Below are 27,684 nucleotides of genomic sequence, written 5' to 3'. Positions count from 1 at the left end.
GCATTCAGCGCCGCTATCACCACATAAACATAGAGATGTCCTGGACTGAAGCTCAGAGATACTGCAGAGAAAACTACACAGATCTGGCCACAGTCAACAACATGAATGACATGAATCAACTGAAGAACAGTGTGCATGAAAATCCGATTATTTTCTTCATTGGACTGCATAGATCAAGTGTTTATAAATGGAAGTGGTCTTTGGGTGATCCTGTGAAATATACAAACTGGTCTAATGGAGACTCAAATGGTTCAGATCATTGTGTTTATATGAGAGATGGATCATGGCATCATCAGAGCTGTAATGTGAACAAGAGATTCATCTGCTACAATGGTGAGTGAAGCTTCATAAAATAACATCAAACCTTCACTTAACAAAACATCATCAGATGTAAACTTTACAAGACAACAATAATAAACATCACAGAAACACAAATATCATGTGACTTTATGTTTGAAACATTCACTCTTCTGGAAACTACAACAAAGTAAAAAACACTCAGATCAGTTTATTCTCTCAACTTCATTAACAAACATTGAAAGAGGATGATCAACATGATCGACATGAGCACCACAGTTTGACACCTAAAACTTTACTCTGTATTGCTTACAGTAAACTGAGAGGAATACAAACAGATAAAGAGAGAGACACTGCAGTAACCCAAGAGTTTAATAAATAAGAGTTTCTGTAGATGGACATCTATACTGTAAGTGTAGTAAGAGTCAAAGGAAATCATGACACAATCTTTATTTTCTTAAACAGAGAGCAGTAAAGGATTCGTCATTGAAACATCTAATAAAATATGGAGAGACGCTCAGAGGTTCTGCAGACAGCATCATACTGATCTGACCAGTGTGAGGAATCAGACTGAGAATCAACAGATTCAGAAGATTATGAAAGACAAAAACATATCTGAAGTCTGGATTGGTCTGTTCAGTGACTCATGGGAGTGGTCAGATGAGAGCAACTCTGGATTCAGAAACTGGGGTTCTGGTCAACCTGATAATAATGGTGGTTCTGAAGATTGTACAAATGTTAGAACGTATACAAATGGTCAATGGTATGACTTGGATTGCAGCCCTCTGACCTTTGTGTGTCATGAAGGTGAGTAATAAAAGTCAATGTGTGTTTGATGACAGAAGTTTCTTTATTACTAAAATGATCTCAGTTCATCACACGCTGTAAAACATTTTGTATTTAAATAATTGTACTGTGATTTCCATTCAGAGTATTATACTGTAAAAGTACTGAAAGACTCAGTAATTTTACAGTATAATACTCTGAATATATGAATGATGTATACAGTATTTTACAGTTTTCTGCTTAATCTGTATTAGTAATGTAACTAGTAGACAGTGTAAAGTATTTGTTGACTCTGTTTAACTCAGTCAAGTCTTTTTTATTTATTTAATTTAATATATAAAGTTTTAAAGTTTATTACATTACTCAGCAGTGCTCAACATCTAAAAACATTTATGGAGGATGATGTGGTCACATAGTTTGTGAGGTGGTTAGGTGTTTGTCATGTAGTTAACATTAAACGATAGCTACAATAATTGTTTAAAACATTTATATTAACAAACTATAAGATTTATTAAATCTGAGTGTCAAAACACATCACATTAATTGAACACTTACCTATCTCCATATATATCCTTTCACTAGTTCACCTGCACATTCAGTCTAATGAATAACGGTCAGATTTGTTTCGTATTTTTTGAATAAATATACTATGATCCACAAATAAATATAGAGAGTTTCATAAATATTTTTTAAATCCACAAATGCACAATAAGCGAACCATAAATATATGTTAGACATTTCATAAAAAGGAAGGAAATTCACAAATAAATAAAATGGGATTTGCAAATGAATTTTTTTTTTATAAATATATATTTTTATTTTATTTATATGTGAATGGCTTCCTGCGCATTTGTGGATCGCTTTCTGTGCATTTGTGGATTGCTGCACTCATTTGTGGATCGCGTTCTGTGCATTTGTGGATCTGAAACATTTCTAACGTCAAGACGTGCACAAGAATCCACAAATAGGTGGACTCCGCCCACCGTCTACTCCAGCCAATCAGACAACAAGCACACTGTGCTGACCAATCGTGGCAAGATTTCCCTCCAACCAATCACATTTTGTTTTACTGTTAGGTTGGGAACACAGTTGAATTTCATCAGGCAATCTTTTGTAGGCTGCATACATCATCAAGACTGTCTTATTTAAAAAAAAATAACTATTATAAAGTTGACTATTATTCTTAGTTAGTCGGTAATTGTTGTAAAATGCTTATGATTTGCGGATGTAATGCTCAGTTAACTTAAAATAACCAGACGTGATGACTTATTCAGCCTGCATATGCGACCTCCGGAGGTTGCAGCCTTCCGATTGAGGAACGGGCACTGTTGACAGTTGTCAATAATTCTTTACTAGGGATTCTCTTAATACACTTTGTGGTAAGGTATGTCAAGGTTAATATTTGTCAAATTAAATTGATTAAAACCGGTTTTAGCAGTAGTTTACTCCACACGTGGCTTTTTGGTTCCTTCTGTTGCCGTGTTGGTTTGTTTCCTGGCTGACATTAACTAAGTTTAGCATTTTGTAAATTCTGTTAATATAGCATATAGCCTTTCTTGAAATAATCCGGCTACAATCTTAAAGACGTCTTGGTTTCAATTTTGCTAATCCCTTATGTAATATTAAACTCCTGTTCTCGGGTAATTTTAATCCTTTTAAGGTTCCATTTTAATGTGAGGTGGAAATTGGAAAGGCTTGTATAGTTTGGTCTGTTCCTGATTATTAATATTATTTGACTAAATTATCAATAGTTGAAGAACAAAATACTGTTTTATTAGATTATAATCTATAGTTTGGAATAATACTATATATAACCCATTATATATTTACTATTAATTTAGTAATTTCCCTGGTTTTTGAAGCAGTGCAACTTTGTAATAAAAACACTATATAAATAAATCTGGCTTGGCTTAACTTAAAAACAAATTTACACCCCATTTAGAAATTACAGGTAGGTGTGTGTGTGTGTGTGTGTGTGTGTGTGTGTGTGTGTGTGTGTGTGTGTGTGTGTGTGTGTGTGTGTGTGTGTGTGTGTGTGTGTGTGTGTGTGTGTGTGTGTGTGTGTGTGTGTGTGTGTGTGTGTGTGTGTGTGTGTGTGTGTGTGTGTGTGTGTGTGTGTGTGTGTGTGTGTGTGTGTGTGTGTGTGTGTGTGTGTGTGTGTGTGTGTGTGTGTGTGTGTGTGTGTGTGTGTGTGTGTGTGTGTGTGTGTGTGTGTGTGTGTGTGTGTGTGTGTGTGTGTGTGTGTGTGTGTGTGTGTGTGTGTGTGTGTGTGTGTGTGTGTGTGTGTGTGTGTGTGTGTGTGTGTGTGTGTGTGTGTGTGTTTACATTTAATATTTAATTTACTTAAGATATTGTGTTCTATATAAATCTGTACTACTTATTTCAGCACACTCTAACAAATGTCTGCATCTAAGCTTACACAAAGGATTAGCTTATTTATTTATTCCTTCAAATTATTGATTCATAAATAAATGAGTTCATTACACATTTCATTCATTCACTCCTGTCTACTGCAATTGCTGATTGAGAAACATGGCATTGACCTTCAGGCCTTGTTCATTAACACAGTATGACAAAAAAAATCAATATCCTCTTGAACTTGAAATATGAACACAAATTCATCCTTTACTTCAGAGAATTCCCCACTCAGGACCTTCCAGAGGGCATTTTGTTGATCGTCTGTAACACCTGGTCAAGTAAAGATGCAAGTCGTAAAACATATAAAAATCACATGAAATGATATGTAGCGTCTGTCATATCCCTTTTAGGCAAACATCTATCAGCTGAATGCACCCCCACCCCTAAAAAACACACACACAATAAAAAACAAATAACATACCAGTTGTTTTATTGCATACTTGTGTAAAAATCCATCTTACTTCTATGAATTTTAAGTAAGAGCATAAGCTTGTTCAGAGCATAAAGGGAAAATAAAAACAACACTGTAAGACTATCTAACAGCTTTGACATATTAAACCTTCTTGACATTAAGATGTAGACACCACAGAAATTTCTTGTTCATTTAAAAGATACCATAATGTATAATGTGTAATTAAATGATCAGTTCTGTAGTAGGAGACGAGGTAAAACACATTTGTTTTGTCATGTCATAATAAAATGTACCACGTTAGATACAAACTATCTGTAAGCAAATGTCACTACAGAACTATAATGGTAGCGAAGACTACTCTGAAGTGTAGGGGGCTAGTTACGAATGAATATAGCAGTGTACCAGGGTGTCTGTCAGAACACAATAGAAAGCGTTGAACCAACTTGAGCTGTTTATTAGGCACACAAGAGAACATACATTAGATAGGAGAGATCCAGCATTCAGTATTTATAAGGGTAGCACACACAGCACAGAACTCTGAATGAGAGGCACAACTTGGATAGCAGAGCAGTCGTTGATGAAGGTAATAGTGAATATTGGTAGAAGTCCTTTAATGAAGCTCTGCACAGGATGAGGGTATGCTCCTTTAAAGAGCACCTATTATGGGATACACGTTTTTAAACATCCTTTTGTGTGTAAGTGTGCATTAGTACATGCTAACGATATTCAAAAAGTACATACCTCAAAGAAAACGATGACGCGAGTTATCGTCTCTAACGTTCGAGGACTACAAAAAACACTCGGATTGTAGGCAACAGTTTACTTCCTGGGATTAGTGACGTAGATAAGACCAACATTATCATAGTTCAGCCCTCTCTGCTTTGCTTGGGTACGCCCTCAAAGACGAGGGTGGGGTGGGGAGCGCCGAGTCAGAGGAGAGCTAAAATGGCGGAGGTTGGGAGTCCCTGCTTTGACTCTGTTTGCAAACTCTTGTTTCATTGTTTAAGCGATTAAATCTCTCGAGTAGACGCTGTCTCTTTAGATGCGAGGGCAAAATAGCACTTTATGGACTTACACAGAGGACATCATGTTTAATACGGTTCCGGAAAAATCCAGTCAGAAGTTGTTCACGGAGTTTTCACAATAACTGCTTCTCATGAACCGAAGCTGGATTTGCGCGACGTCTCCTCTTGAAAGTTGGATTACTGTGCACTTCTGGATCACAGGCTGTAAGTATTCACATTTATTATTTGCTTTTTACTGTACATTACGTAACCGGTAACCGGAGATTAACATAATGTGCGTGTAGAGCTAAGCTTGCAAGCTAATTGTCTTGTGTTGTAATACTGTATTTCATAAACAACGTACCATATTTACACACGTGTATGTTGAATTATGCAGACTATCGTTTTTTTTATCGATGTTGGTTTAGACATGTTTACAAACTTGCTAAGTTGCTAAGATAAATACAAATGCCAGCTAACGTTAAACTGTTACCGGTAAAATTTGTTCTCATGATCAAACTCAAGAAACTCTAAGTACAGATGATTTGTTTAAAGTTATATGTATTTTACTGTTGTATTTACTTGAAGCTTTCTTAGATTTTGAAACGAAGTAAACACGTAATGTGTGTTGCTAATGTTGGGCCACGTAATATGTAATACATTTACGTTTTAATGAATAGTCTAACGATTTATAGTCATGGTACTCTATTGTTATAATATGTCTTTTTGACTGAATACATGTTTGTTTTATTTGTCTATATCCTAGATTCGCAGCTGTACACATCCTTCTACACTGTATGCAAACATGCAACATCATTACACACAGTACAAGGAGTCAGACTGGCATATGAGGAGCAAAGGTGTGTAACACACATGATGTATTTAGCTAGTGATACCACTACCAGTCTTAGATGTATAACTGATGATGACTAAGTTTTTTTTCTCTGCATAATAATAGGAACCCAGGCAGTAGCATCGTTTCACAATGTTTCCATCACCATCATCAGTGGATGCCTTTGCCGTCTGTAGCCTGAGATTTCAGATTTGCAGCAAAAAATTTTTGATTTTCTCATTTATTGGAATGCTGTGCAGGTATTTAAGTATTTTAGTAACTTTGTTAAATAAAGTAGTATTTACTTTTACAATAAATTAATTGCTTGTTTATATTTTACAGGTATTTGTACCTTGCAGCCATCCATTACAATGTCACCAAGCCGTAACAAAAGCAGGAGAGGGAAAGTACAAGGCTATGTTCCCAAAACACACAAGTGACATACCGTAAGCAGTAATGTTTTATTTCAAATACATTCATAATTAAAAACTTAATGTATGAAGCAGGGAAATAAATGATCAAAACAAAAGATTTATTGACTGCAATATTTCTACAGTTATGTGGAGGATGTGATCAGGCTTGTGTTTGATGAGGTATTTGAAGATAAGCTGAAGGAAACCCCGATTCCAATGGACCTGGCATCACAGTTTGAGAGACCTTCAAAGGAGGACGTGATTGCATGCCATCTTCAGTGCAGGGGTCGTCGAAAGCCAAAATTGTGACCGATCTGATCAGGAAGCTCCAAGCGTATCTGGAGAACAACACAGGACAGGATGATAACCTTTTAGTGTCGTCTTAAATAGCACCAGCTGACAAAGCTTTGATATGCCATTTATCTGAATAGATAGCTGTAAGAAATGAATTGAACAATTTTTGAAACAAGAGCACAATATGGTTACTAAAGTATGTTTATTTGTATATTGTTTAACATTTAAATATATATTTGTAATAAATAAAACAAACTTTTGACTGACTATTATATTTTCTTTAAAGTTACATCTTTTGTTCTTTTGGGTACTTTGTTACTATAATGATACTTTAGTGTTATTGGTTTAAAAATGTAATAAAACTTACTCTAGTCCTGCACCTCAAAGGCTTATAGTCGGTACAATAAATGTTCTGTGTGTAGGGATTTAGACAATTTGTGCAAAACCTGGATGATGAATCACGCAGGTAAGAGGCCCTGGAACCTGTTGCATTCTCCTTAAAACCTAATAAGTAAAAACATAGCACTTATAAGTAAGCAGTTTTTCATAATAAACTTTACCATAGTGAAATAATGTAGAACATTCATTTCAATTAATACTTTCTTTGTGCTACATTTGGTGTTTCCATATAGTTTGCACAGTGATATAGTATGTAACAGTCTTTTATAATAAAGTTTACTATAGTAAAATAATGTTAACAAATGAAATAGAAAGTATTTGTTGAAATTATTATAAAACTATGTGCTACATTTGGTGTTTCCATATAGTTTGCACAGTAATATAGTATGTAAGCAGGCTTTTATAATAAAGTTTACTATAGTAAAATAATGTTAATAAGTGAAATAGTTTTATAATCATTTCAAAAAATACTTTCTATGTGCTACATTTGGTGTTTCCATATAGTTTGCAAAGTAATGTAGTACGTTATAATTACCTTTTGGATGTCTTTGCAACACATTTTCGTCTTCGTTTAGCATTCTGGCAGAGCTAAGGACACCTAAAAAAGTTAAATCCAATCACGTTCATTGACGGAGATCGTTTATATCGTAACGGCAGTTTGAACTCTCTGGATCGAGCTTGAAGTGGTAAGGCAGTACAGACACCATCGTTTATAGAGAAATATAGCGCTTGTTTACGTTGCCTGTGACTCTCAGTCAGAACCGGAAAACCCACGCGTAGTCAGGGGCGTAACCTTTCAAACACACGCCGAACCCAGTTGACCAATAACAGTTGAGTAGTCATCTGACCAATCCGAATACACTAGACATTTTGGGAGGCGGAGACAGGAACTAAATCCGAGCGTTTTCCAGACATGCAGAAACCGGTGAGGTATGTAAGCAATTTATAAGACTCACAGTGCATTAGTTTTAAGTTTTAATAACATGTATGTACTATGGGATATTACAATAACGTGCTAACATGCTAATTTATTAGCATAATTGGTGCTCTTTAAGAGAGATAGGCCAGAGCTGTATTTATGAGCTTGGTTGCATGGCATGTGAATGGAGATGCATGAGTGCCTGGCTATATTTGAGAGCTTAGCCAGATCATAGGCAGGTGTAGATGTGGTTTTCCTGCAACAGATTACAACAGGATTCCCAAAGTAACACTAATGCTAATAAACATACATAACATTGACAAATTAGCTACAGCTTCTCCCCTCATACATCATCAAAATAACATAAACAGACGTGTCTCAAATGACACATTTTACACCATTAGCAGTGTTTACACAACGTATGTAATATAACTGACATTATTACAGGATAAACACATTGATGAACAGCAAAAGAAAGTGATTTATATAACGTTACAGCGTAGTAGATTCACAGTTTAGCTAATAACATGTTAGCGCTATTAATAACGGAAATTTTAACATGCAAACCTAACTGTACTCACTTTAATGACGCACATGAACACACCGCGTAACAATCTGGTGCTATTGTCTCCACAACAACACGATTCATGCCTCACACAGCGAGACACTTGTACAAAGCTAGCGCTCTTCCGCCATTGCTTTGAGTGAGCGATACTCGCTGTCATAATAAAAGTCCTCCTCCGTCTGGGTCTTTTGCACAATGTTTCTAGAAAAGACTCTGTGATTGGTTAAAGGGAGATCGTGCCACGATTGGTCAGCACAATGTGCTTGTTGTCTGATTGGCTGGAGTAGACGGTGGGCGGAGTCCACCTATTTGTGGATTCTTGTGCACGTCTTGACGTTAGAAATGTTTCAAATCCACAAATGCACAGAAAGCGATCCACAAATGCGCAGGAAGCCATTCACATATAAATAAAATAAAAATATATATTTATAAAAAAAAATTCATTTGCAAATCCCATTTTATTTATTTGTGAATTTCCTTCCTTTTTATGAAATGTCTAACATATATTTATGGTTCCCTTATTGTGCATTTGTGGATTTAAAAAATATTTATGAAACTCTCTATATTTATTTGTGGATCATAGTATATTTATTCAGAAATACGAAACAAATCTGTGCCCGGTTGCATGAAAGTCCTTAAGCTAAGAAATCCCTTAAATATAAGGTTAAGGGTACCCTTAATAAAAAATGGGTTGCAAGAAAAACCCTTAAGTGAACCTTAAGGCTGTCAATAAGTATTTACCCTTGAATGCTAAAGTATTACCTTAAGTTCTGCTATGCGTTGCTACAAAGTCCTTAAGTCCCATTTTCCCTTAAAAACTTAAGGGACTAAAACAGGTCCCTTAACGTCACACGCGATGGCTGATTTTATGTTTCTTTTAAGAAAATGAAGCACAAACGCGCATTTCTAACAATCGAAATAATCCCTAGAGAAAAGTGATGCGCATTTATCAGAAGAATGGCGGTTTGATCGTCCGTCAAAATAAAGTGTTTCCAGTTTGAATTACTTTGAGTATTCATGCATGCGGCACTTTAAAGTCTGTTATTTGCGATGTTTCATTGTACACAAATTCGCCGTCTGTTGAGCTGCGTGCGTTGATTTGTTTACGCTGTGAGATTTTGTAACCGTAGCAACTGCTTCTCCGCTGCCGTGTTTTGGCAGAGACTATCGTAAAATACTTATGATCAACACTTAGGTAAGGGTGACAGTTAAGACCTTTGTTGCAACGCTCTTAAATAAATCCCTTACCTCAGGGATTTTTTCTCCCTCAGGGAAACCCTCACTTAAGGAGTTTCATGCAACCGGGCACTGACCCCATAAATAACAGTAAATAAACTTGGCTTGCTATCCTTGAAGGGAGCTCGAACCTGCCACTCAGCTCAACCCCTATAGTAGAAGTGTGTTGAGAGAGGAAAAGGGCGAATGAAGGATGAGATTGGGGAGGAGGAGGGATGCCGTCACTGGGAAGGAGTGGAAACTGACTCAGTTATATAAGCTCTCAAAGTGATTGACAGCACTAAATGTTTAGACTCCTCCCAAACCTCCATTTAGAACTTAATTTCAAGTCCACCACAGATTTAATGATGACTTATAAGTGAAATCTAACTCTAGATATTGAATTTAACCCTAGTTACAGTAATGTACTATAAAAAAAAATTGTATGCACCGTTACTGTTGAGTGAAAGTGCTTCACAGTTTTAAAGAAGTGTTTATTTTCTCGGTAAAGGAAACAATGAGTCAACATTAGAGCCGGATTATCTATCCTTCACACGCCAGGTTATCTATTCTCCACACCCCACCACTTGAACATCACCTCTTATTACTTCATTTGTGACTATTACTCGTTGATTTTCTAAGCAAAATTAAGAATGAGGTTTTGTCTACATGTGTCTGCGCACTGAATGAATGTTGTGTTGATGTATATGTGTGATCCATGTGTGATTTATACAGTAAGTGTCATCACACCTGAATTAAAAACACATCAACATAACATTCAATCAGTGCATGTAGTGTGATTTGATCAAACAGTGTCTGTAAACATCATCATATTAATCTGTCCTGTATTCATTTACAAATGAACTCTAGTAGTTAACTGGTAATACGTGTCTGATGAAGATTAATTTAAACAGAAGAACTGGACAGGAGCTGTGAATATCAGAAGTGTCTTTAGATGTGTACTCTAACTCCAGGTGTTCAGCTAATAAAAGTTAACATCACTACACCATAACTAACTCATTACTCATCTCTGACTCTAGATCTGGAGACACTAGTTACCTGTGAAGATTACACTGCCCGTCTCAGCTGTGGTGAGTTCATTTAATTTTCATGCTGTTCAGTGGTTTAAGACCTTTCAACATAATGATAAAATAAATATTCACTGATGTAATTTAAATAAATATGAATAATACATCTCTAGTTAATGTTATTTTATCAACAGATGAGGGAAACATTAAAGTGATTTCAGCCAATTTTGGGCGTACAGACAACACAACCTGCTCCAATGGAAAACCATCTAATGACATCTCAAATGTTCACTGCAGTCTGAACTCAACCCTAAGTGTGCTGATCAAACAGTAAGAAGAGTTCACATCATTACATTTATAGAGATATTCAAATCATCATTTTTTTATATTCATCTGGGGCCCGTTTCAGAAAGGTGGTTAAGTGACAACTCTGAGTTTGTTAACCCTGAAATGAGGGAAACTCTGAGTGTTCTGTGTCTTTTTTTTCTTTTTTTTTTTCTTTTTCTTTTTTTTTCTAAACAAAACAAGACAAAACATGACCAGAGAGTAAAATAAAAAAAAAACAATTCCTCTTAAGATAATGAAGACAAATGTAAATCAAAATAAGTGTCCCATTTGTTCCAGTGTTTCTCAAACTTGTCCAATTGTAGATGTAGGCCTAATGTGATTTTTTCCATTTTTCTTATGTCCATAATAAGGTCTATCCATTCCCTGATTGTCGGAGCCGCTTGAGTCATCCATTTATTTGTAATTGCCTTTTTACCTGCGGCCAGGAGTATAGTCCAAAGATAACCATTGACGGTGTTCATGTCAGAAGTTTTAATACCCAGGTACATAGTTCTGATATCCATCAGAATGGGGACATCAAATACAGTTTGTAATACTTTGTTGATTTCGGACCAGTATTTTTGGATCACCAAACAGTCCCAGAACACATGGTAGTGATGCGCCTCCTGATAACCACATTTTCTCCAACACTCTGCATTTCCTTGTGAAAAATGAGCGCTTTGGGAAGGTGTTATAAAGAACCGAGATACATTTTTCCAGCAAAATTCTTTCCATACATGTGAATTTGTGGTTCTCCACTGTACTGTACATATACTCTTCCATTCCGCTTCAGTCAAAGTGAAATTACCTTCTCTTTCCCATTTATTTTTAATATAATGAGTCGAGTAGTTTCCCAAGTTGTTAAAGCAACACTATGTAGTTTCGATGTAAAAATGACTTACAGCTCCCCCATGTGGTTGAAAAGCGCAACAGTGCCTGGTATCAGACACTCTTCTGCAGGCAGGGGGAGGGGCGGGGCTGTGTTTCCTACCCTCCACCGCCACTTTCAGAGTGTGCTTGTAGCAGCTAGGAGGCTGCTCAGGTTGCAGCAACAGTACAATTTGTCCAGTTAAAAGTTGTTCTATCTCTGAAATAACTTTAGAGACATTATTTAAAGGTAAAAAAACTACATAGTGTTGCTTTAAGGCATTTGTATATTTTTGATATTATTCCCCTTGAAAGTTCTGATTTATATGCCTTAATAAAGATTTCGATCAGAGGGTTATAATGGTCAACCTGTTGGTTAATTTCTTTATTATAATAACTTCTTGCCTGTAGATACCTATAAAAATCCTGATTTTCCAAGCCAAAAGATTTCCTCAACTCTTCAAAGCTTTTCATTTGGTTTTCTTTTGCTACTTGGTAGAAAATCTTTATTCCCTTTTTAACCCAGACCTTAAATCTCTGGTCAGTTCTATTTGGTACAAAACCTTGGTCGTAAGCCAACCAACTTAAGATTTTAACATCTTTGTTCAGTTTGTATGTCTTGATCAGCTCTTGTAACACAGTCTCACCCCATGGCGTCAATATTTGACGACACTTGACCATGCGTCAATATGTTGACGCGGAGGGTATACCTTTCGCGTCATTTTTTGACGAACTGGGGCCTTAATACTATTACGTCCGTTGCATTCTCTTTCCTATTTTCTTACCATTTTCGCGTCGGTTTAGGGTTAGATTACGCAAAATTAAACAGTGTACGCGAAATTAAACAGTTGTCACCTGGCGTTGGGGTTAGAGTTAGGTACGCGAAATTAAACAGTTGTCACCTGGCATTGGGGTTAGAGTTAGGTTTGGGTAGGGATGTCATTATGTAAATCTAACCCTAAACCGACGCGAAAATGGTAAGGAAATAGGAAAGAGAATGCAACGGACGTAATAGTATTGAAGTCCCCAGTTCGTCAAAAAATGACGCGAAAGGTATACCCTCCGCATATTGACGCATGGTCAAGTGTCGTCAAATATTGACGCCATGGGGTGAGACTGGGTTGGCTCTTTCCAAGTTGTAAGTACTGATATTACCCATGGATTTTCAATTTTTTCCAGTTGATTCAACCGTTTATCATCAGCCATTAAGGCCTGAACAGGGACCTCTGGTAAAACATTACATTCAATATTTTTCCACTGGGCATCATATTTTGAGTCACACCAATACAGCAATGTTCTGATTTGGGCTGAGATAAAGTAATCTTTCAGACAAGGTAGACCCCATCCACCTTTATCTTTTCGGATGCGAGGTTTTTTGCCTTGCCATATAAATCTTGAGATTGCTTTATTCCACTCGTCAATTAGGCGGGTGGGAATAGGAACTGTGAGAGTCTGAAATAAGTAGAGGAATCTGGGCAAAACGTTCATTTTAATTGTTTCAATTCTTTGGCTTAGGCTTAGATATGTGAATAAGATTCCATTTTTCAAGGTCCTTCTTTATATTGGAAAAAAGAGGGGTATAATTTTTTTCCAAAATTGTTGATAAGTCTTTATGGAGAATTACACCTAAATATTTGAGAGATTCTGTTTGCCATTTAAATGGGTAAGTATTGCTAAAAAACAATGGGGGGCTCCAGTATGAAAGAATTTCAGTCTTCTGGATGTTCAGTTTGTATCCCGACATTGGACCAATATCTTTGAGGAAATGCATCAAGTTAGGTATTGAAATCTCTGGTTTTGTCAAGAACAATAGGACATCATCTGCGTAACATGCAATTTTGTGTTCGGTCCCATTTATTGCAACACCATTGATAGTGCTTGATTGTCTAATGTATTGGGCCAATGGTTCCAGGTACAAGGCAAATAGGAGGGGGGACCAGGCGCAGCCCTGTCTCACCCCTCTTTCCAGGGTCATTGGATCTGTTAAGTGGCCGTTAATTTTGAGTCTTGAGGTTGGGCCGTCGTAGAGAGCCCCTATATTTCTAATTATTTGGTCATCTATTTGGAACTTGCTTAGTACTTTGAATAGATAGAGCCAATTAACCGAATCAAAGGCTTTCTCCGCGTCTAGACTAATTATTACCGCTTCAATTTGGTGTTTTTGTACATAATGCATTATGTGTAAGGATCGTCTTATGTTGTCCTGAGTCTGTCTATTATTAATAAACCCAGTTTGATCATTGTGAATTAAATTTGGAAGTATTTGTTCCATTCTTTTGGACATAATTGAGGTGTATATACGGTAATCCACGTTCAGAATCGAAATTGGTCTATAAGATGCGCATTCGAGCCTATCTTTCCCTTCCTTAGGTATTAAAGAAACAATAGCTTCTTTCCAACTTGGGGGGATCTGAGCATGTTTAAGGACCCAATTAAAAGTTGTTAAAAGCAGGGGAGTAAGTGTTTCTTTCAATGCTTTATACCAGTGGTTCCCAAATCCAGTCCTCGGGACCCCCCTCCCAGCATGTTTTAGATGTCTCCTTATATGAAACACCTGATTCCACTAATCAGGCTCCTTCCAGCCGCGTGATTTTTTTCCCAAACCAGTTTAGATAGGAGTTTTACTTAAACATGAGCTCAGGGGCAGAAAGAAATTTGATTGGTTCACAAAAATGACCAATGAAATTCCTCAACCGGAGCCTTCAAGGCAGCTTCTGCAGTGAAGCAGTTCGAGCTCACCGTTGGTCAGGTGAGTAGCGCAGATGGTTAGATAGGAATGTGACTGGTTTTGAATTCAGCTCGAAATGTTTCGAGCGTTTAAGTTACGTGTTTCCACGTTTTCACGTGTCCGTGGCACGACCTTCATTTTCGTGCCAGTTTCACGTGTTAGTTACTCAATTGTTTATCTTATTTTCTTACCATTGTCTCTTGGGATTGGGGTTAGTAACTTTGTTACAAAAAATGACATCCTAATCCAAACCCAACTCTAACCCCAACATCAAGTGAAAATAGTTTAAATTTCTGACGTATAAACCACTGCCATTCTAACCCAGACCCAACTTCATCTTCACGCGAAAACAGTTTAAAATTAAAAAACCCACAAATCTAACCCCAATCCCAATCGACAATGGTTTGAAAAAAGGAAAAAAATTGAGTATTCAACACGTGAATCTGATACGAAAATGAAGGTCGTGCCACGGACACGTGAAAACGTGGAAACACGTAACTTAAACGCTCGAAACATTTCGAGCTGAATTCAAAATAGAGTTGTGACGTTCGCGAACGAACCGATTCTTTTGAACGGCTCACAAACATGAACGATGGGAGCCGAGTCGCGGCTGGAGGGGAGCCGTTCTTTCTGTCGTTCTTTTTTCCTATGCGTGTTTCACACAGATGCACACAAATTAGCTCCTCCGCGAGACAGAACAGTTATAGGGGGAGGGGCGCACCCAGCGGAGGGGTTGTTCATTTAAGACTTGAAGGGGCTGATGTCCTATTTGCAAAGTTTACATTAGTAATAGTAGTAATATTGGACTGTATGTAGACATTTCCATTTTATTTATTCTAAATTGTGGAAGTGTTTGTAGTAAAAGCTATTTTGCACAGAAATTCATTGCAGCAGGCTTTGTTTTGATATTTATTTGTGAGCAGGTATTGTATGAATAACATAAGACAACGTAGCTTTACACTTTGTACTAAAGATAAATCCAAAATAGTGATGTCACTGTCTAATGTTGTGAAACCCTATGGAATATAGTCTACACACGACAAATGAGGTAATGATCACTATTTCAGAATAATTCAAACTCAGATATTGGTGTGTGATATCTGAATTTTAATGATTTGACTACAAATCTAACCTCATCATTCCTCCCAGTGATTATTTACAGTTTTACAGGATAAACTGAGATGCCCCCAAGCTGGCTTCTTAAAACTGACTAAATATTTAAAAAGAGCCAAATGAGCCGTTCTTTTGAACGGCTCTTTGAAAGGAACGGATCGCCAAGATCCGGATCCCCTGAAAGAGCCATAAATCCCATCACTAATTCAAAACCAGTCACATTCCTATCTAACCATCTGCGCTACTCACCTGACCAACGGTGAGCTCGAACTGCTTCACTGCAGAAGCTGCCTTGAAGGCTCCGGTTGAGGAATTTCATTGGTCATTTTTGTGAACCAATCAAATTTCTTTCTGCCCCTGAGCTCATGTTTAAGTAAAACTCCTATCTAAACTGGTTTGGGAAAAAAATCACGCGGCTGGAAGGAGCCTGATTAGTGGAATCAGGTGTTTCATATAAGGAGACATCTAAAACATGCTGGGAGGGGGGTCCCGAGGACTGGATTTGGGAACCACTGCTTTATACCATTCAGAGGTGAATCCGTCACTCCCTGGAGACTTATTGTTTTTCAGTCTTTTAATTGCATTCTGTATTTCCAGAGCAGTAATTTCCGACTTTAATTTTTTATTCTGTTCGTTTGTCATAACTGGTAGGTTTAGGTTTTCCAAAAAAGATTCTATTTCATCTTCCTTATCTATTGAGATTTTAGAGAAAAGATTTTATAGAAAGATTCAAATGTTGATTGGATTTGGTCTTGTTTTATTAAAATTTCATGATCCAGATTCATAATATCTTTGTTTAATAAATAGCATTTTCTTGGTTATTTCATGTGTGGTCAGCTCATTAATGTCTTCTCTTATCTTTTTAATTTCCTGTAACAATTGGGGATTTCTATTCTTTGCATGATTGATCTCTAACTGTTTTAGTCTGTCTTGCAAATCATTCAGTTTTTTTTGTCTTTGTTTCTTCCTTAATGAGGCTATGGCGATATTTTTCCCCCTCAGAACTGCCTAAGCAGCATCCCAAAGAATGGTTGGGGAAGTTTCACCATTATCATTTTTCTCTAAATAAATTTAAACGTCATCTGATAGCTTTTCCTTCATCAGGGGGTCATTAAGCAGACTGGCATTGAACCGCCAGAGAGTATTTTTACGTTTTTTCTCCAGGTCCATAGTAAGGTAGATGGGGGCATGGTCACTTAGGTCTATTGTGCCTATGTTCACCTCCACAAATTTCGATCTGTCATTGTTGAAAACAAAAAAGTAATCTATTCTGGTATATATTGTATGCGGGTTAGAAAAGTGGGTGTATTGGCGTGTATTGGGGTTCATCTATCTCCATATATCAATCAATCCTATGTTTTTTATCAATTTGAAAAATTTGTTGCTTATCGTTTTTTCTAAGGTTTTTGAATTTGAAACGTCCAGTTTAGGCTGGAGATGAAGATTCCAGTCTCCGCCACAGATAAGGGTTCCCTCTGAATGGTTTACAATCAGATCCATAATATGAGTATAGAGATTGAGGTCGCTCTGTGGTGGGGCATATACATTTAGAAAGGTGAAGATCTCTCCGTTAATAGCCCCCTTAACAAGTACTAATCTGCCTTCTTTATCTTTATACTCAAAGCTCTGTTCGAAAGTTATTCGGCTTGAAATCAATATTGCAACTCCCCTCTTATGTTTACCCTTAAATGAGGAAAAATATAGTTTATTATAACCATGCCTAATTAGTTTTTGGTGTTCTGATTCATTTAAATGTGTTTCTTGCAAGTAAATGATGTCTATTTTTTCTTTCCTCATTTTCGTTAGTATTCTTGACTGTTTGATTGGGTTTAATATGCCGTTAACATTAAAGGAGGCTACTAATAACTTATCAGATGCCATTGTTTCCCTTGTTTTGAATTAACCACCATTGGAACACTAGTATGGTAAACTCTCTGGTCAAACAGTATACATTAGAACATGAACAACAAATAATAACATAGAAAAAGAAAATCCGCAAAAAAAAAGGATTCGTACAAAAAACATGTGACGATTCCAAAACTTGATCAATTAAGAGATCAAAACTTGGAGGCGGAGCCATCTCTAAACGAAAGCCCTCCATACCCGGACTTCTAGTTGCCGTCCAATCCATAACAACAAAAATATGCCTCTGTACTCTGCTGCCTTCATTGGTAAAGTTTTAAATTACCTTGAGTCCAAACCCTTCATTATTTGTATATAATCCATATATACCTGTTAAACGCATAGTTTGGTAAGGGAGTTAGTCCATTTGCCTAATCCTTCGCGTTGCTTTGTTGCATTTTTTTTAAGAGACTTTCCGTTTCTGTTGGTGATTTAAACACGTATTTCTTTCCTTCATATGTCAACAGCAATGTTGCGGGGAAGGCGAAACCATGCCTTAGCTTCCTCTTTCTGAATTCCTCGCATGCCTGCTGGAATTCTGCTCGCTGTTGACGTATGGGGTACGGTAAATCCTGGGCAAAATAGATCTTCTTCCCTTTATACTGGATGTTTTTCTTAAGCCTGGCTGCGCGTATGACTCGTTCCTTGTCCTGATAATTCAGGAATCTCATTATGATACCGCGCGGGGGATCCACGTCACCTCTCCTTGCGCCAAGCCTGTGTGCGCGTTCTATCGTCAGCTGGGGCACCTCCAACAGCTCCCGGATCAGCGATTCGAGGAAGCCCTCTACCTCTACTGGTTCCACTCCCTCCGGGATTCCCATGAGTCTGAGATTTTTTCTGCGTCCCCGTGATTCGAGATCGATAAGTTTTCTTTTTATAGTCGCATTTTCGGCCCACAACTGAGCATTTTCCTCGCGTATCTGAGCCACTTCTGCTTTCAGGGCCTTTAGTTCCCTCAACTCGGAAAGTTCGTCTTCTGTATCGCTGATGCGGGTTCTGCGGTCTGGATACGTCTCTCTATTCCTCCCAGGTCAGTCCTCAAGGCTACAATTTCGGCCCTTATTTCAGCTCTCCATCCCTCCACACTACGTCACACGTCGTCCAGCTTTTCAATCACCCTTTCGAGTGCGTTGTCTGTTCGGGCGTCATCAATCTCTGACCTCGTTAGTTTAGCAGCGTTAGCTTGGGCCGCCGCGATTCCGGGGAAGGCACAATCTGTTATTTTAGATTGCTTACTTGTCGAAGATTTACCCGAGCCCGAGTTCTTTGACTGTTTCGACATCTTTCACCGCGTTTTTTTTCTTTATATTTGGGTTTAGCGTATATGTTTAGATTAAATTCGGCAGAGAGCTTAAGCTATGCGACTTGTCACATCCTCTCTAAAACGGAAGTCCGAGTTTTCTGTTTCAAAAAGGAAGGTAGGTTAAACCTGAGACAGCGGGGTAAATCAAGCCTGTTTCAGAAGGAGAGGTAACTTATACTCAGAGTCTGTTTCCGGAGTAACTTACTCTCTGAACCTAACCTGGTCGGGAGCAGGTTTTATCCTGTAAACTCAGAGTTTATGGCAGTCTCCTCCCCATTTTTAAAGGAGAAGCTGTGTTTAATATTGTTAGTTGCTTTAGTACATTCATTCATTGTGCACATTTTTATTATGTACACTGTAAAATATGTTTTTAGCTGTCTTTAAATTATAATTAAATTGCCAGTGCAAACCATTTTAACTTACTACTTTATATTTTTATATATTATTATTTTATATATACACTAAACTTTCAACTAAAAAATTAAAACAGTAAATTGAAAAAGCTAAATTGTAAAGCTAATATGATATACTTAGGTGCATAGATCGGCTTAGTGACTAAAATGTCATGTACTTTTATAGAGAATCCTGCAGATGATGATGTTGCATTCATTTGTAGAAAGTTAGATTTATGTTGCGAGAGGATTTTGAGTTCGGTGATCTGAGTTCAAATCCCAGCTCAGCGAATTTCTGTTTTATTCATAACAAACATTTGTAAAGTTCGTAGCCTTATATGCCAACGTATTATGCTTAATTTCATTTTTAGTTGAGTTGCTGTCATATTTTTGTCCATGGGATTGCATCTGCATGAAAATGAATATAATAACGTACAGTCCTCAGTTTATTAACTTCTGATATTTATACCGTGATGAAAAATTAAATGTACGCATTTACTATAGCAATTTCCAAAAACAATTCTTTTCTTTAAAATATATGCTCGTAGTTGCTGTACACTTGCAGTAACACTTTCAGTTTTAGTAGTATAAAGTATTAATACCTCTTTGTCACGTGCTGTTTCCATGGTGAATCGTAATATCTGAGATCCATTGATGATGGCTTTTCATTGTGTCTGTGCACGCGCTTAACTCAGAGTTGATTGAACTAACTGAGATCCGCTGTTTTGTAACCGAAAACTCCGAGTTTCCTATCTCAGAGTAAGTCAACTCAGAGTTCAAGTTTAAACTCAGAGTTGGTTGAACCTCCTTATTGAAACGGGCCCCTGATGTTCATCTTTGTATTCATTGTTTGTTTTTCTGTAATGTGGGTTGCTCACATAAAGCAAGAGAGAGATGAATCCATGTGCAAAAGAGGTTTTAATTGTAAAATCCACAAAGGGCAGGCAAACATATCCAAATAGGGCAATCCAAAAGAGTAGTCAAATAAACAGGCAAGAGGTCAGGGCAGGCAGCAAACAGTCAAAATCCAGAATAACAGGCACGGGTCAAAAACAGACAGACACTGAACAGGATAACAGGTTGAATAAGTAGTAAGTAGACAGGCTAACAATACTTCGCGCCGTGATCTGAGTTTGGGCCAGTTTTATAGAAACAAACAGGAAGTGGAATGTGAAGCATGGCATGACATGATATCAAAATAAAAGCCAGAACAGAACAGGGTGTCAAAATAAAAGTCCTAATAACAAAAACAAACAAAACACAACACAAAATCCCTTACATTTTCTCACAGATGTGATGGGCAGCTGAGCTGTTCTATTGATGTGAACGCTCCACCTTTCTCTCAACCCTGTTCTGGAACTTACAAATACCTGAATGTGTCTTATAAATGTATCATACCATCATCATCATCACCACCACCCAGTAAGTATACACCTAATTTATCTTACATCATAGATTGAACTAATACATATAAATGTGATTTTGTAGAAATCATAGACATGTTTAAGTTTATGGTTGCTGCACAGTTTAACATAAATGTTGTCATACAGCAACGCAGCATGATGTATTAAATAAATCTTTATGGGGTATTAGATGCATTCTGATTCATAGCCGATGATGATTAGCAACATCAGTTTGATGATGCAAGTGTACCGTGGTTCAGAGTCAAATAATATGATGTGAAGAGAGTACAGGAGGGGAAGAGATAAGGGCTTTTCACACCTGAAATTGTTAACCCTGGGTTATTCTAAACCCAGGGTTAACGGAATCCTGGGTTATTTTTTTCATGTTTCACACTTTTCAAACTTAACCAGGGGTTAAGAGATAACCCTGGATATTCATAATTTGACGTTTCACACTGTGCATTCCTAAACCCTGGGTCAGGAGTCTCCAACCCAGTTTCAACACACCTGTCTGTAATTATCAAGCCTTGATTAGCTACTTCAGCTGTGTTTAATTAGGGTCATAACATTCGAACCCTGCTTCGTTTCACACTGCATGCGTTTGGCACCGCAATGCGGGGTTAACACCACAAATGCTGTGCTAAACCTGCTCCGGAGCAGGGTTTCATAATTAAAGGTGTGAAACGCTCCTTAACCAGGGTTAAAAGCGGGGTTTAGAATGAAGATAACCCAGGGTTAAGCGCAGTGTGAAAACCCCTATTGAGAGGGAACAGTCAAACTTGCGTTCAGATCAGACATTTAAAGCAAATATTAAAGCACCCTCAGGGTTTCCAAGGCAAGGCTTAGATCTAGTCCCAGACTAAAATGCATGTGCAATATTTCAGTTAAAGCATCTTACGCTGGAATATCTTAAGTCTGGTTTGGGTCACTTGCTAAAAGTGTCTTCCTAAATCCACTACAAAATCCACTGTTCTTATAGTCAATGTGTGTTTGATGATAGAAGTTTCTTCCTTATTAAAATGATCTCAGTTCAGTGTTTGTGGTGTATGTTTGTTTTGATCTGATGTGTAGTTTGTGTTTGTTGTGTGTTCAGATAATCTGATATTGATCCAGATGAATCTGAGCTGGTCTGAAGCTCTGAGATACTGCAGAGAGAATCATGTGGATCTGGTTTCAGTTGATTCAGAGGAGATTCAGTTCATGGTGACTAAAGTGATTCGTCAGTCCTCTACTGACGCCGTGTGGATGGGGTTACACTATTACTGCCAAATGAACCTCTGGATCTGGATACGAGGAGAGGCCGTGTGTTATCAGAATTGGGCTCCAGGGAACGGGACAAAACTGATGGACTGCAACACTGAACACAGAGCTGGAGCAGTTCAGTCTGGAGGAGATCATCTCTGGATCAGCCTTCCTCGATCTCAACAACTCAACTTCATCTGCAGCAGAAAATAATTAAATAATACTGTATATTTTCTCTATTGTATTTCTTTTTTCTGTGGTGATCTACAGCAATGCTGCACTAACTTCTAATATCTGTTCTGAATTACATAATTAGTCAACTTTACTCAGTACTATCACCTCTGCTAGTTTTAATTAAGTTAAAGTTGAGTATAAGATAAATTAAACAGTTTCCTTATTACTTTGGGTGATGGTAATGGTAAAATAAACACATGGGTTAAAACTTTTCACTTTTCAATCAAATCTTGATGTTGTTTATATGTTAGAAGTCATCTTTTATCAAGTTAATTTTCGCCTGGCTCTATATTAGTGAGAACTGTTTCATATAACTAATGCCGGGGGTCAGTCAATCAAATATTAATATTCTCAAAAATCAGCAAAAGTATATGTGACTGTAAGTTATTTTTACATGATATCTGCAGGTATTTCAAACGCATGTGATGAGCACTTCATGTTTTAATTTCTGTCATAATCTCATTAAGAAAACCGTATCACCTAACAGTCTATATTGTTATCCCAGATTCATTAATGCCATGGTATAAAAATAAATTTCTTAGCATGTTAAATATGTTTCGACTGATTTAATCTTTTTATGTTTATATAACACAGGAAAACAATTCCCATTATAAAATAGAAACATCCTAAACACCTTACAATCAAATCTGCATACATGTTTGTTTGAAACCATTAAAAATACTATTTGGTGAGTGAAAAGAATGAGAATAACTCATCTCTGAACGCCTTAAAAAGTATTTTATACAGTTTGACTTTTACAGAAAGTTGATGTTTATTTTGAAACAAGACAAGAAGATTTTTGACAGCATAAAAAGCATTTATAGTCCATATCTCATATTCATCTTGTGTTTTGTACCATCATTTCACACAGTAAATGACATGATGTTGACATTATATATATAGTCAAACTAAGCTGTGTTTGCCCCTGAGAGGAGATGAGGTGGAGATACACAAACGCACACAGAGAGATAAGCACAGACTGGGATTCTACAGCTTCTGATGTATGTATGCTTTTATAAATCTGAAAATGTTTGTGAATATGCAACATTTGCTTTATGTGCATACGCAGACTTTACGGAGGAAATCTACAAAAGGGTTTTGTAAATGAGGCCCTGATTTCCTTGCTTTAAAGGAGACATTTCATGAAAATCTGACTTTTCCATGTTTAAGTGCTATAATTGGGTCCCCAGTGCTTCTATCAACCTAGAAAATTTGAAAAAGATCAACCCAGTAACTTAGTTTTGGTAAACCATTCTCTGCAAGCAGAAAAAAATACGTAATTGAAATTTGGCTCCCCTTGTGATGTCAGAAGGGGATATTATTTTAATATAACCACCCCTTAATCTGCACTATCCAACCACAGCAATGAAATTTACTGCAGAGATCAGCTCATTTGCATTTTAAAGGACACACACAAAAAGCAAAATATTTTGCTCACACCAACAAAGTGTAAATCTTAACATGTTATAATAAATAATCTGTGGGGTATTTCTGTTGAGCTAAAACTTTACATACATACTCTGAAGACACCAAAAGATTTATTTTACATCTTAAAAAAGTCTTGTAAAACCTCCCCTTTAATGTTGCACAGCTTGCTTCTCAGCTGGTGCTTGGGGTGATGTTGTGTCCCATTACTGACTTCTAACATAAAATACTGTAAATATTATTTTTGTTTGTTTTGGGATTTTCTGATTCATAATCCTGGAGAAGTGAAATAATCGTTCAAACATGCTATCGTGTATTTTTGTAAGAGTTGGTGAAATAAATATTAACCTATATTTGATAAAATACTAATACATAATGTCTAAATGAATCATTAAAATAAGTCCATAGAACATCACTTTTAACTGGTTTATATTTTTTACAGATTCATGAATTATGTTCAATATGAGGATACATTTGAGAATATAAATATGGGATTGTGCATTATGCTTCACATCTGCTTTAATGAATGAGCTCACTCTCTTAATTTCATTTTTCAATGTAATTTACTGAAATGACAAACACTGTATGTTCTGGCAAACTTTTAGGCTTTGAGACAGTCGAGCTTCCTCTTGACTCATGTTCAATCAACACTGGTTTCCATTAATGTTCGTTCTGATCTTGATATTTATTTGTCAACAACATGCAAAATAAACTTGAAAACAAAGCAAATAATATCATCATTCTTTTAGTGTGTGAGCACGGTCAATGATTGTTTCTGCTTGCTCCCCCACTCTCTGATTGGTCTGTAATCCATCATTAATTTATAGAGCACCTGTTGGCTTGGTGGTAACGTTTTACCTACAGGGGGAGCACAAACTCAAATCAGCACAGATACTTAAGTTAAAAATAAATACATTGAAATAAAGAAATACAATTTAATTAAAGTTAAATAATAATACTAAAATTAGGTTAAATAAACACAAACAACTGGCTCCTACACTGTATATTTGTATTGACAAAGCATTTACAGCTGGGCTGTGTACAAATACTGCAAATAAAAAATTAAACAAAGTATATAGTGCAAAATTTAAAGTAAAATAGTAGCCTAAAAATAAAATAAAAGAATAACAAAAAGCTAAATACAATGTTACATAATAGAATAAAGCAGCAATATACATTAGGTGGTTTCCCGGACAGGGATTAGATTAGTCCAGACTAAAATATACACATAAGAGCTGTCCAAACTGAAAACACCTTACACTGACATATCTTAAAATACATCAGTGCTCTTTGTTTTGCCTCAAAATACACACAAGTAATGTTTTTAGTAAGAAATTTTTGTTAAAACTAGTTATATTTCATAATTAAATTAAAACCGAGTCCTGGTTTAAGATAATTCTTGTCCTGAAAAAACACCCCTATAATAGAAACATTAAGTCAGTTCAGATCTCTCTTCTTCTTCTTCTTCTTCTTCTTCTTCTTCTTCTGTTGAGTTTTATGGCAGTTTACAATCAAAGTGTATTACCGCCATCTGCTGGACTGAGGTGCAATTCATTTTGGGTTTTTAAAGAAACTGAATAAAAAAATAAAAAATAAAATAAAAGATAATAATAAAAAAAACAAAAAAAAAAAACAATTGATTCTAAATCCTACTTGCTAACTGTGTATTTTTAATGAATGCTACTATAGCGCTGTTTATGCTTCCTGACCTGGGCTCTGCCAATAATGTTTCCAAGGAGAATACTTTCTTAGCTGTATTAACCGTCCTTTTCAGTATTTCTCTTTCCCCATTAAACCTTCTACACCTTAAAAGGACATGCTCCACATCTTCACTCTCTCCACAAACCTCACAATTCCCAGATGGATGTTTCTTTATAATAAATACATTACTATTTAAACCAGTGTGCCCTATTCGTAATCTGTTAAACCAAACCTCCTCCTGTCTATTTGTGTAACTGGTCTTTTTCCTTGATATTTCTTGTTGCAAATTATATAAATGTCTACCCCTCCTCTCCTTATCCCATTCAGACTGCCACATTGCATTCACTTTTTGTTTGATTATTACCTTTATCTCTGACTTACTGAGTGGAACATTTATTTGAATTTCCTCTTCTTTTATTGCCTCTTTTGCAAGTTTGTCAGCTTGTTCATTCCCTTCAATACCTTTGTGTGCGGGAACCCATACAAACTCCACTTTTCTTCCCTGTTGATTAATTATGAACATAATTTGATAGATTTCATTCAGGAGGTCCGTCTCTCTCTCTCTCTCTCTCTCTCTCAAAATCAAAACACGGTTCGTTCAATGAGGGGCGTATTCGTTCAGTACATTCAACCAATCAAACGCTTCGTCACAGCTTACACTCGAACGCGATTGGCTCGTGCATTAGTCACTCTTTAAATGCAGGAAGAAGCAGCCGTAGATACGCATGCGCAGTGCGTGTAAAGAGATCTGTGCTGCATTGTACAAACACGAGGTGAGAGAGATTTAAAAGGATTTAAAACGAAAGCTTAAAATGTTTTATAATGATTTATTTTTCGTTTTATTTGGTTTTAAAGCAGTGCAAGCTAGTCTTAGTTTTTGTTTGGAAATTTCCGTTTTTATTTTGTTTTCTAGCATAGACGAATGTTAACCATGGTATTATTAAAGTAAAAGTACAGTAACAATGATTGTTTGGTGTTTTGATTGCGATGTGTAAAAAGTAAATGAATTTACTACAAAAATGAAGAGAAGCTCAGATCTATGGTTACTATAACAAGCCCATGGTTATTTTGTGGTAACCAGGTTTTTTATTTGTGGTAAAATCTCAGTTAATTTTCATAAGGGAGACCGTGCTTCTTTAGTATGAGTGTAAATAATGTTTTCTTCTCGCTTTATATCACAGCATTGAGTGTTTTTATTATTAATATGATTTGTTTTTATGTCCAGATGCCAACTCAAAAAGAATGTCATATCTGTGGGGAAAGAATTGGGGTAGCAAGCAAAACTTGTCAATATTGTCATGCCAAGCAGCCGTACAAACAAAAGCTGGAAACAAGAAAGAAACATCTTTCACACGAATGGAAAACCAGACAGAAGAAAAACAGCAGCGTCAACAAAGTTTATGATGCTTCAAATCTATTGGTACGTTTATGCATTCACCCAGCTAACAATTTTTGGTTCCAAAAAACGTTTTCCTAACGTTAGTTTTTGGTTCTAAAAACGTTCCCCTAACGTTATTTTTTGGTTTCCATAACGTTATTTTTTTAGGGTTGTTTTTGGTTACGGAAAAGAATGTTATTTTTAGGTTAGTTTAACGTTATTCTAACGTTATGATAACGTTATAATAATGTTAGGAGAATGTTAGTTTTAGGTTAGAATAATATAAGGAAAACATTAGAAAAACGTTGAACTAACCTAAAACTAACGTTCTTTTAACGTTATTATAACGTTGGAACAAGTTAGGAAAACGTTAGAAAAACTTTAAACTAACCTAAAACTAACGTTCTCCTAACGTTATTACAACGTTATGGGAACGTTATTTTATGGTTCCAAAAAATACCCCAAAAATAACGTTCTGTATAAGTTATTTTTAGGTTATTTTAAAAATAACCACCCTGCAACGTTATGGGAATGTTATGTTATGGTTCCAAAAATAACCAAGAAATAACGTTCTGTATAAGTTATTTTTAAGTTATTTAAAAATAACCCACCCTGCAACGTTATGGGAACGTTATTTTATGGTTGCAAAAATAAAACCTAAAAAGAACGTTCCCAGTAAGTTATTATTTGGTTCCCAAAAAATAACCAAAAACTAACGTTAGGGGAACGTTCTGTGTTTGCTGGGCACACATAAAGTCATAAAATACTAAATAATCACAGATCTTTAGCTTTTACACGCCCTATATTACTGTGTTGCTTTCACATAATTGACTTTTTTAACATTCCAGACGATATTCATGTTTTGTTGTGTAAGACAGTCCTGCATTTTCAATCAAGTTAACCTATGAAGTACAGATGTGTGTATGTGTACTGTATTTTATTACAGGGGTGTGATTCTTCCGGATAAATCCGGAATTCCGGCTTTTCCGACCTGAAAATGAGGCTTTCGTGAATCATGCAAATCCAATTTTTTTTTGTGTGTGGGGGGGGTGCAAGGCACCGTTATAAATGACCGCATATCACT

General features: G+C 36.5%; 2 protein-coding genes and 1 long non-coding RNA gene across 6 annotated transcripts in view; all 3 read left to right on the top strand.

Annotated features, from left to right (window-relative positions):
* Window positions 1–24,239, top strand: LOC135779345 (uncharacterized). Its single transcript, XM_065290062.1, has 6 exons — window positions 1–333; window positions 763–1,104; window positions 10,595–10,645; window positions 10,777–10,912; window positions 20,509–20,639; window positions 21,714–24,239. Exons 1-6 carry the CDS (start codon window positions 36–38, stop codon window positions 22,073–22,075), a joined length of 1,320 nt encoding a protein of 439 aa, XP_065146134.1. The 5' UTR covers window positions 1–35; the 3' UTR covers window positions 22,076–24,239.
* Window positions 4,567–6,446, top strand: LOC135779351 (uncharacterized). Its single transcript, XR_010544775.2, has 5 exons — window positions 4,567–5,142; window positions 5,684–5,777; window positions 5,876–6,009; window positions 6,092–6,195; window positions 6,306–6,446. It is a non-coding gene; the product is annotated as an uncharacterized lncRNA (long non-coding RNA).
* Window positions 24,240–25,922: 1,683 nt separating the features above from the next.
* The window catches only part of LOC135779353 (uncharacterized), a 30,769-nt gene continuing 29,007 nt past the window's right edge, over window positions 25,923–27,684 (top strand). For all 4 annotated transcript variants that reach the window (XM_065290069.1, XM_073814079.1, XM_065290068.1 and 1 more), the window contains exons 1-2: window positions 25,923–25,995; window positions 26,448–26,642. In XM_065290069.1, the coding sequence (XP_065146141.1) occupies window positions 25,948–25,995; window positions 26,448–26,642 (243 nt within the window). In that variant the 5' untranslated portion in view covers window positions 25,923–25,947. The remainder of the gene's footprint in view (window positions 25,996–26,447; window positions 26,643–27,684) is intronic.

This window comes from Paramisgurnus dabryanus, chromosome 1, assembly GCF_030506205.2.
Source record: "Paramisgurnus dabryanus chromosome 1, PD_genome_1.1, whole genome shotgun sequence".
NCBI classification, from domain to species: Eukaryota; Metazoa; Chordata; class Actinopteri; order Cypriniformes; family Cobitidae; genus Paramisgurnus; species Paramisgurnus dabryanus.
Note: the sequence above shows the minus strand (reverse complement) of the source record. Positions and strands in the feature narration are given on the sequence as shown.

What these genes read in the sequence shown, in the direction of transcription:
- LOC135779345 (XM_065290062.1), top strand. Translation starts at nt 36, where the DNA reads ATGTCCTGGACTGAAGCTCAGAGATACTGCAGAGAAAACTACACAGAT. An exon ending in GACCTTTGTGTGTCATGAAG is followed by an intron (nt 1,105 to 10,594) that starts GTGAGTAATAAA and finishes CTCTGACTCTAG; the next exon opens with ATCTGGAGACACTAGTTACC. An exon ending in ATCATCATCACCACCACCCA is followed by an intron (nt 20,640 to 21,713) that starts GTAAGTATACAC and finishes TTGTGTGTTCAG; the next exon opens with ATAATCTGATATTGATCCAG.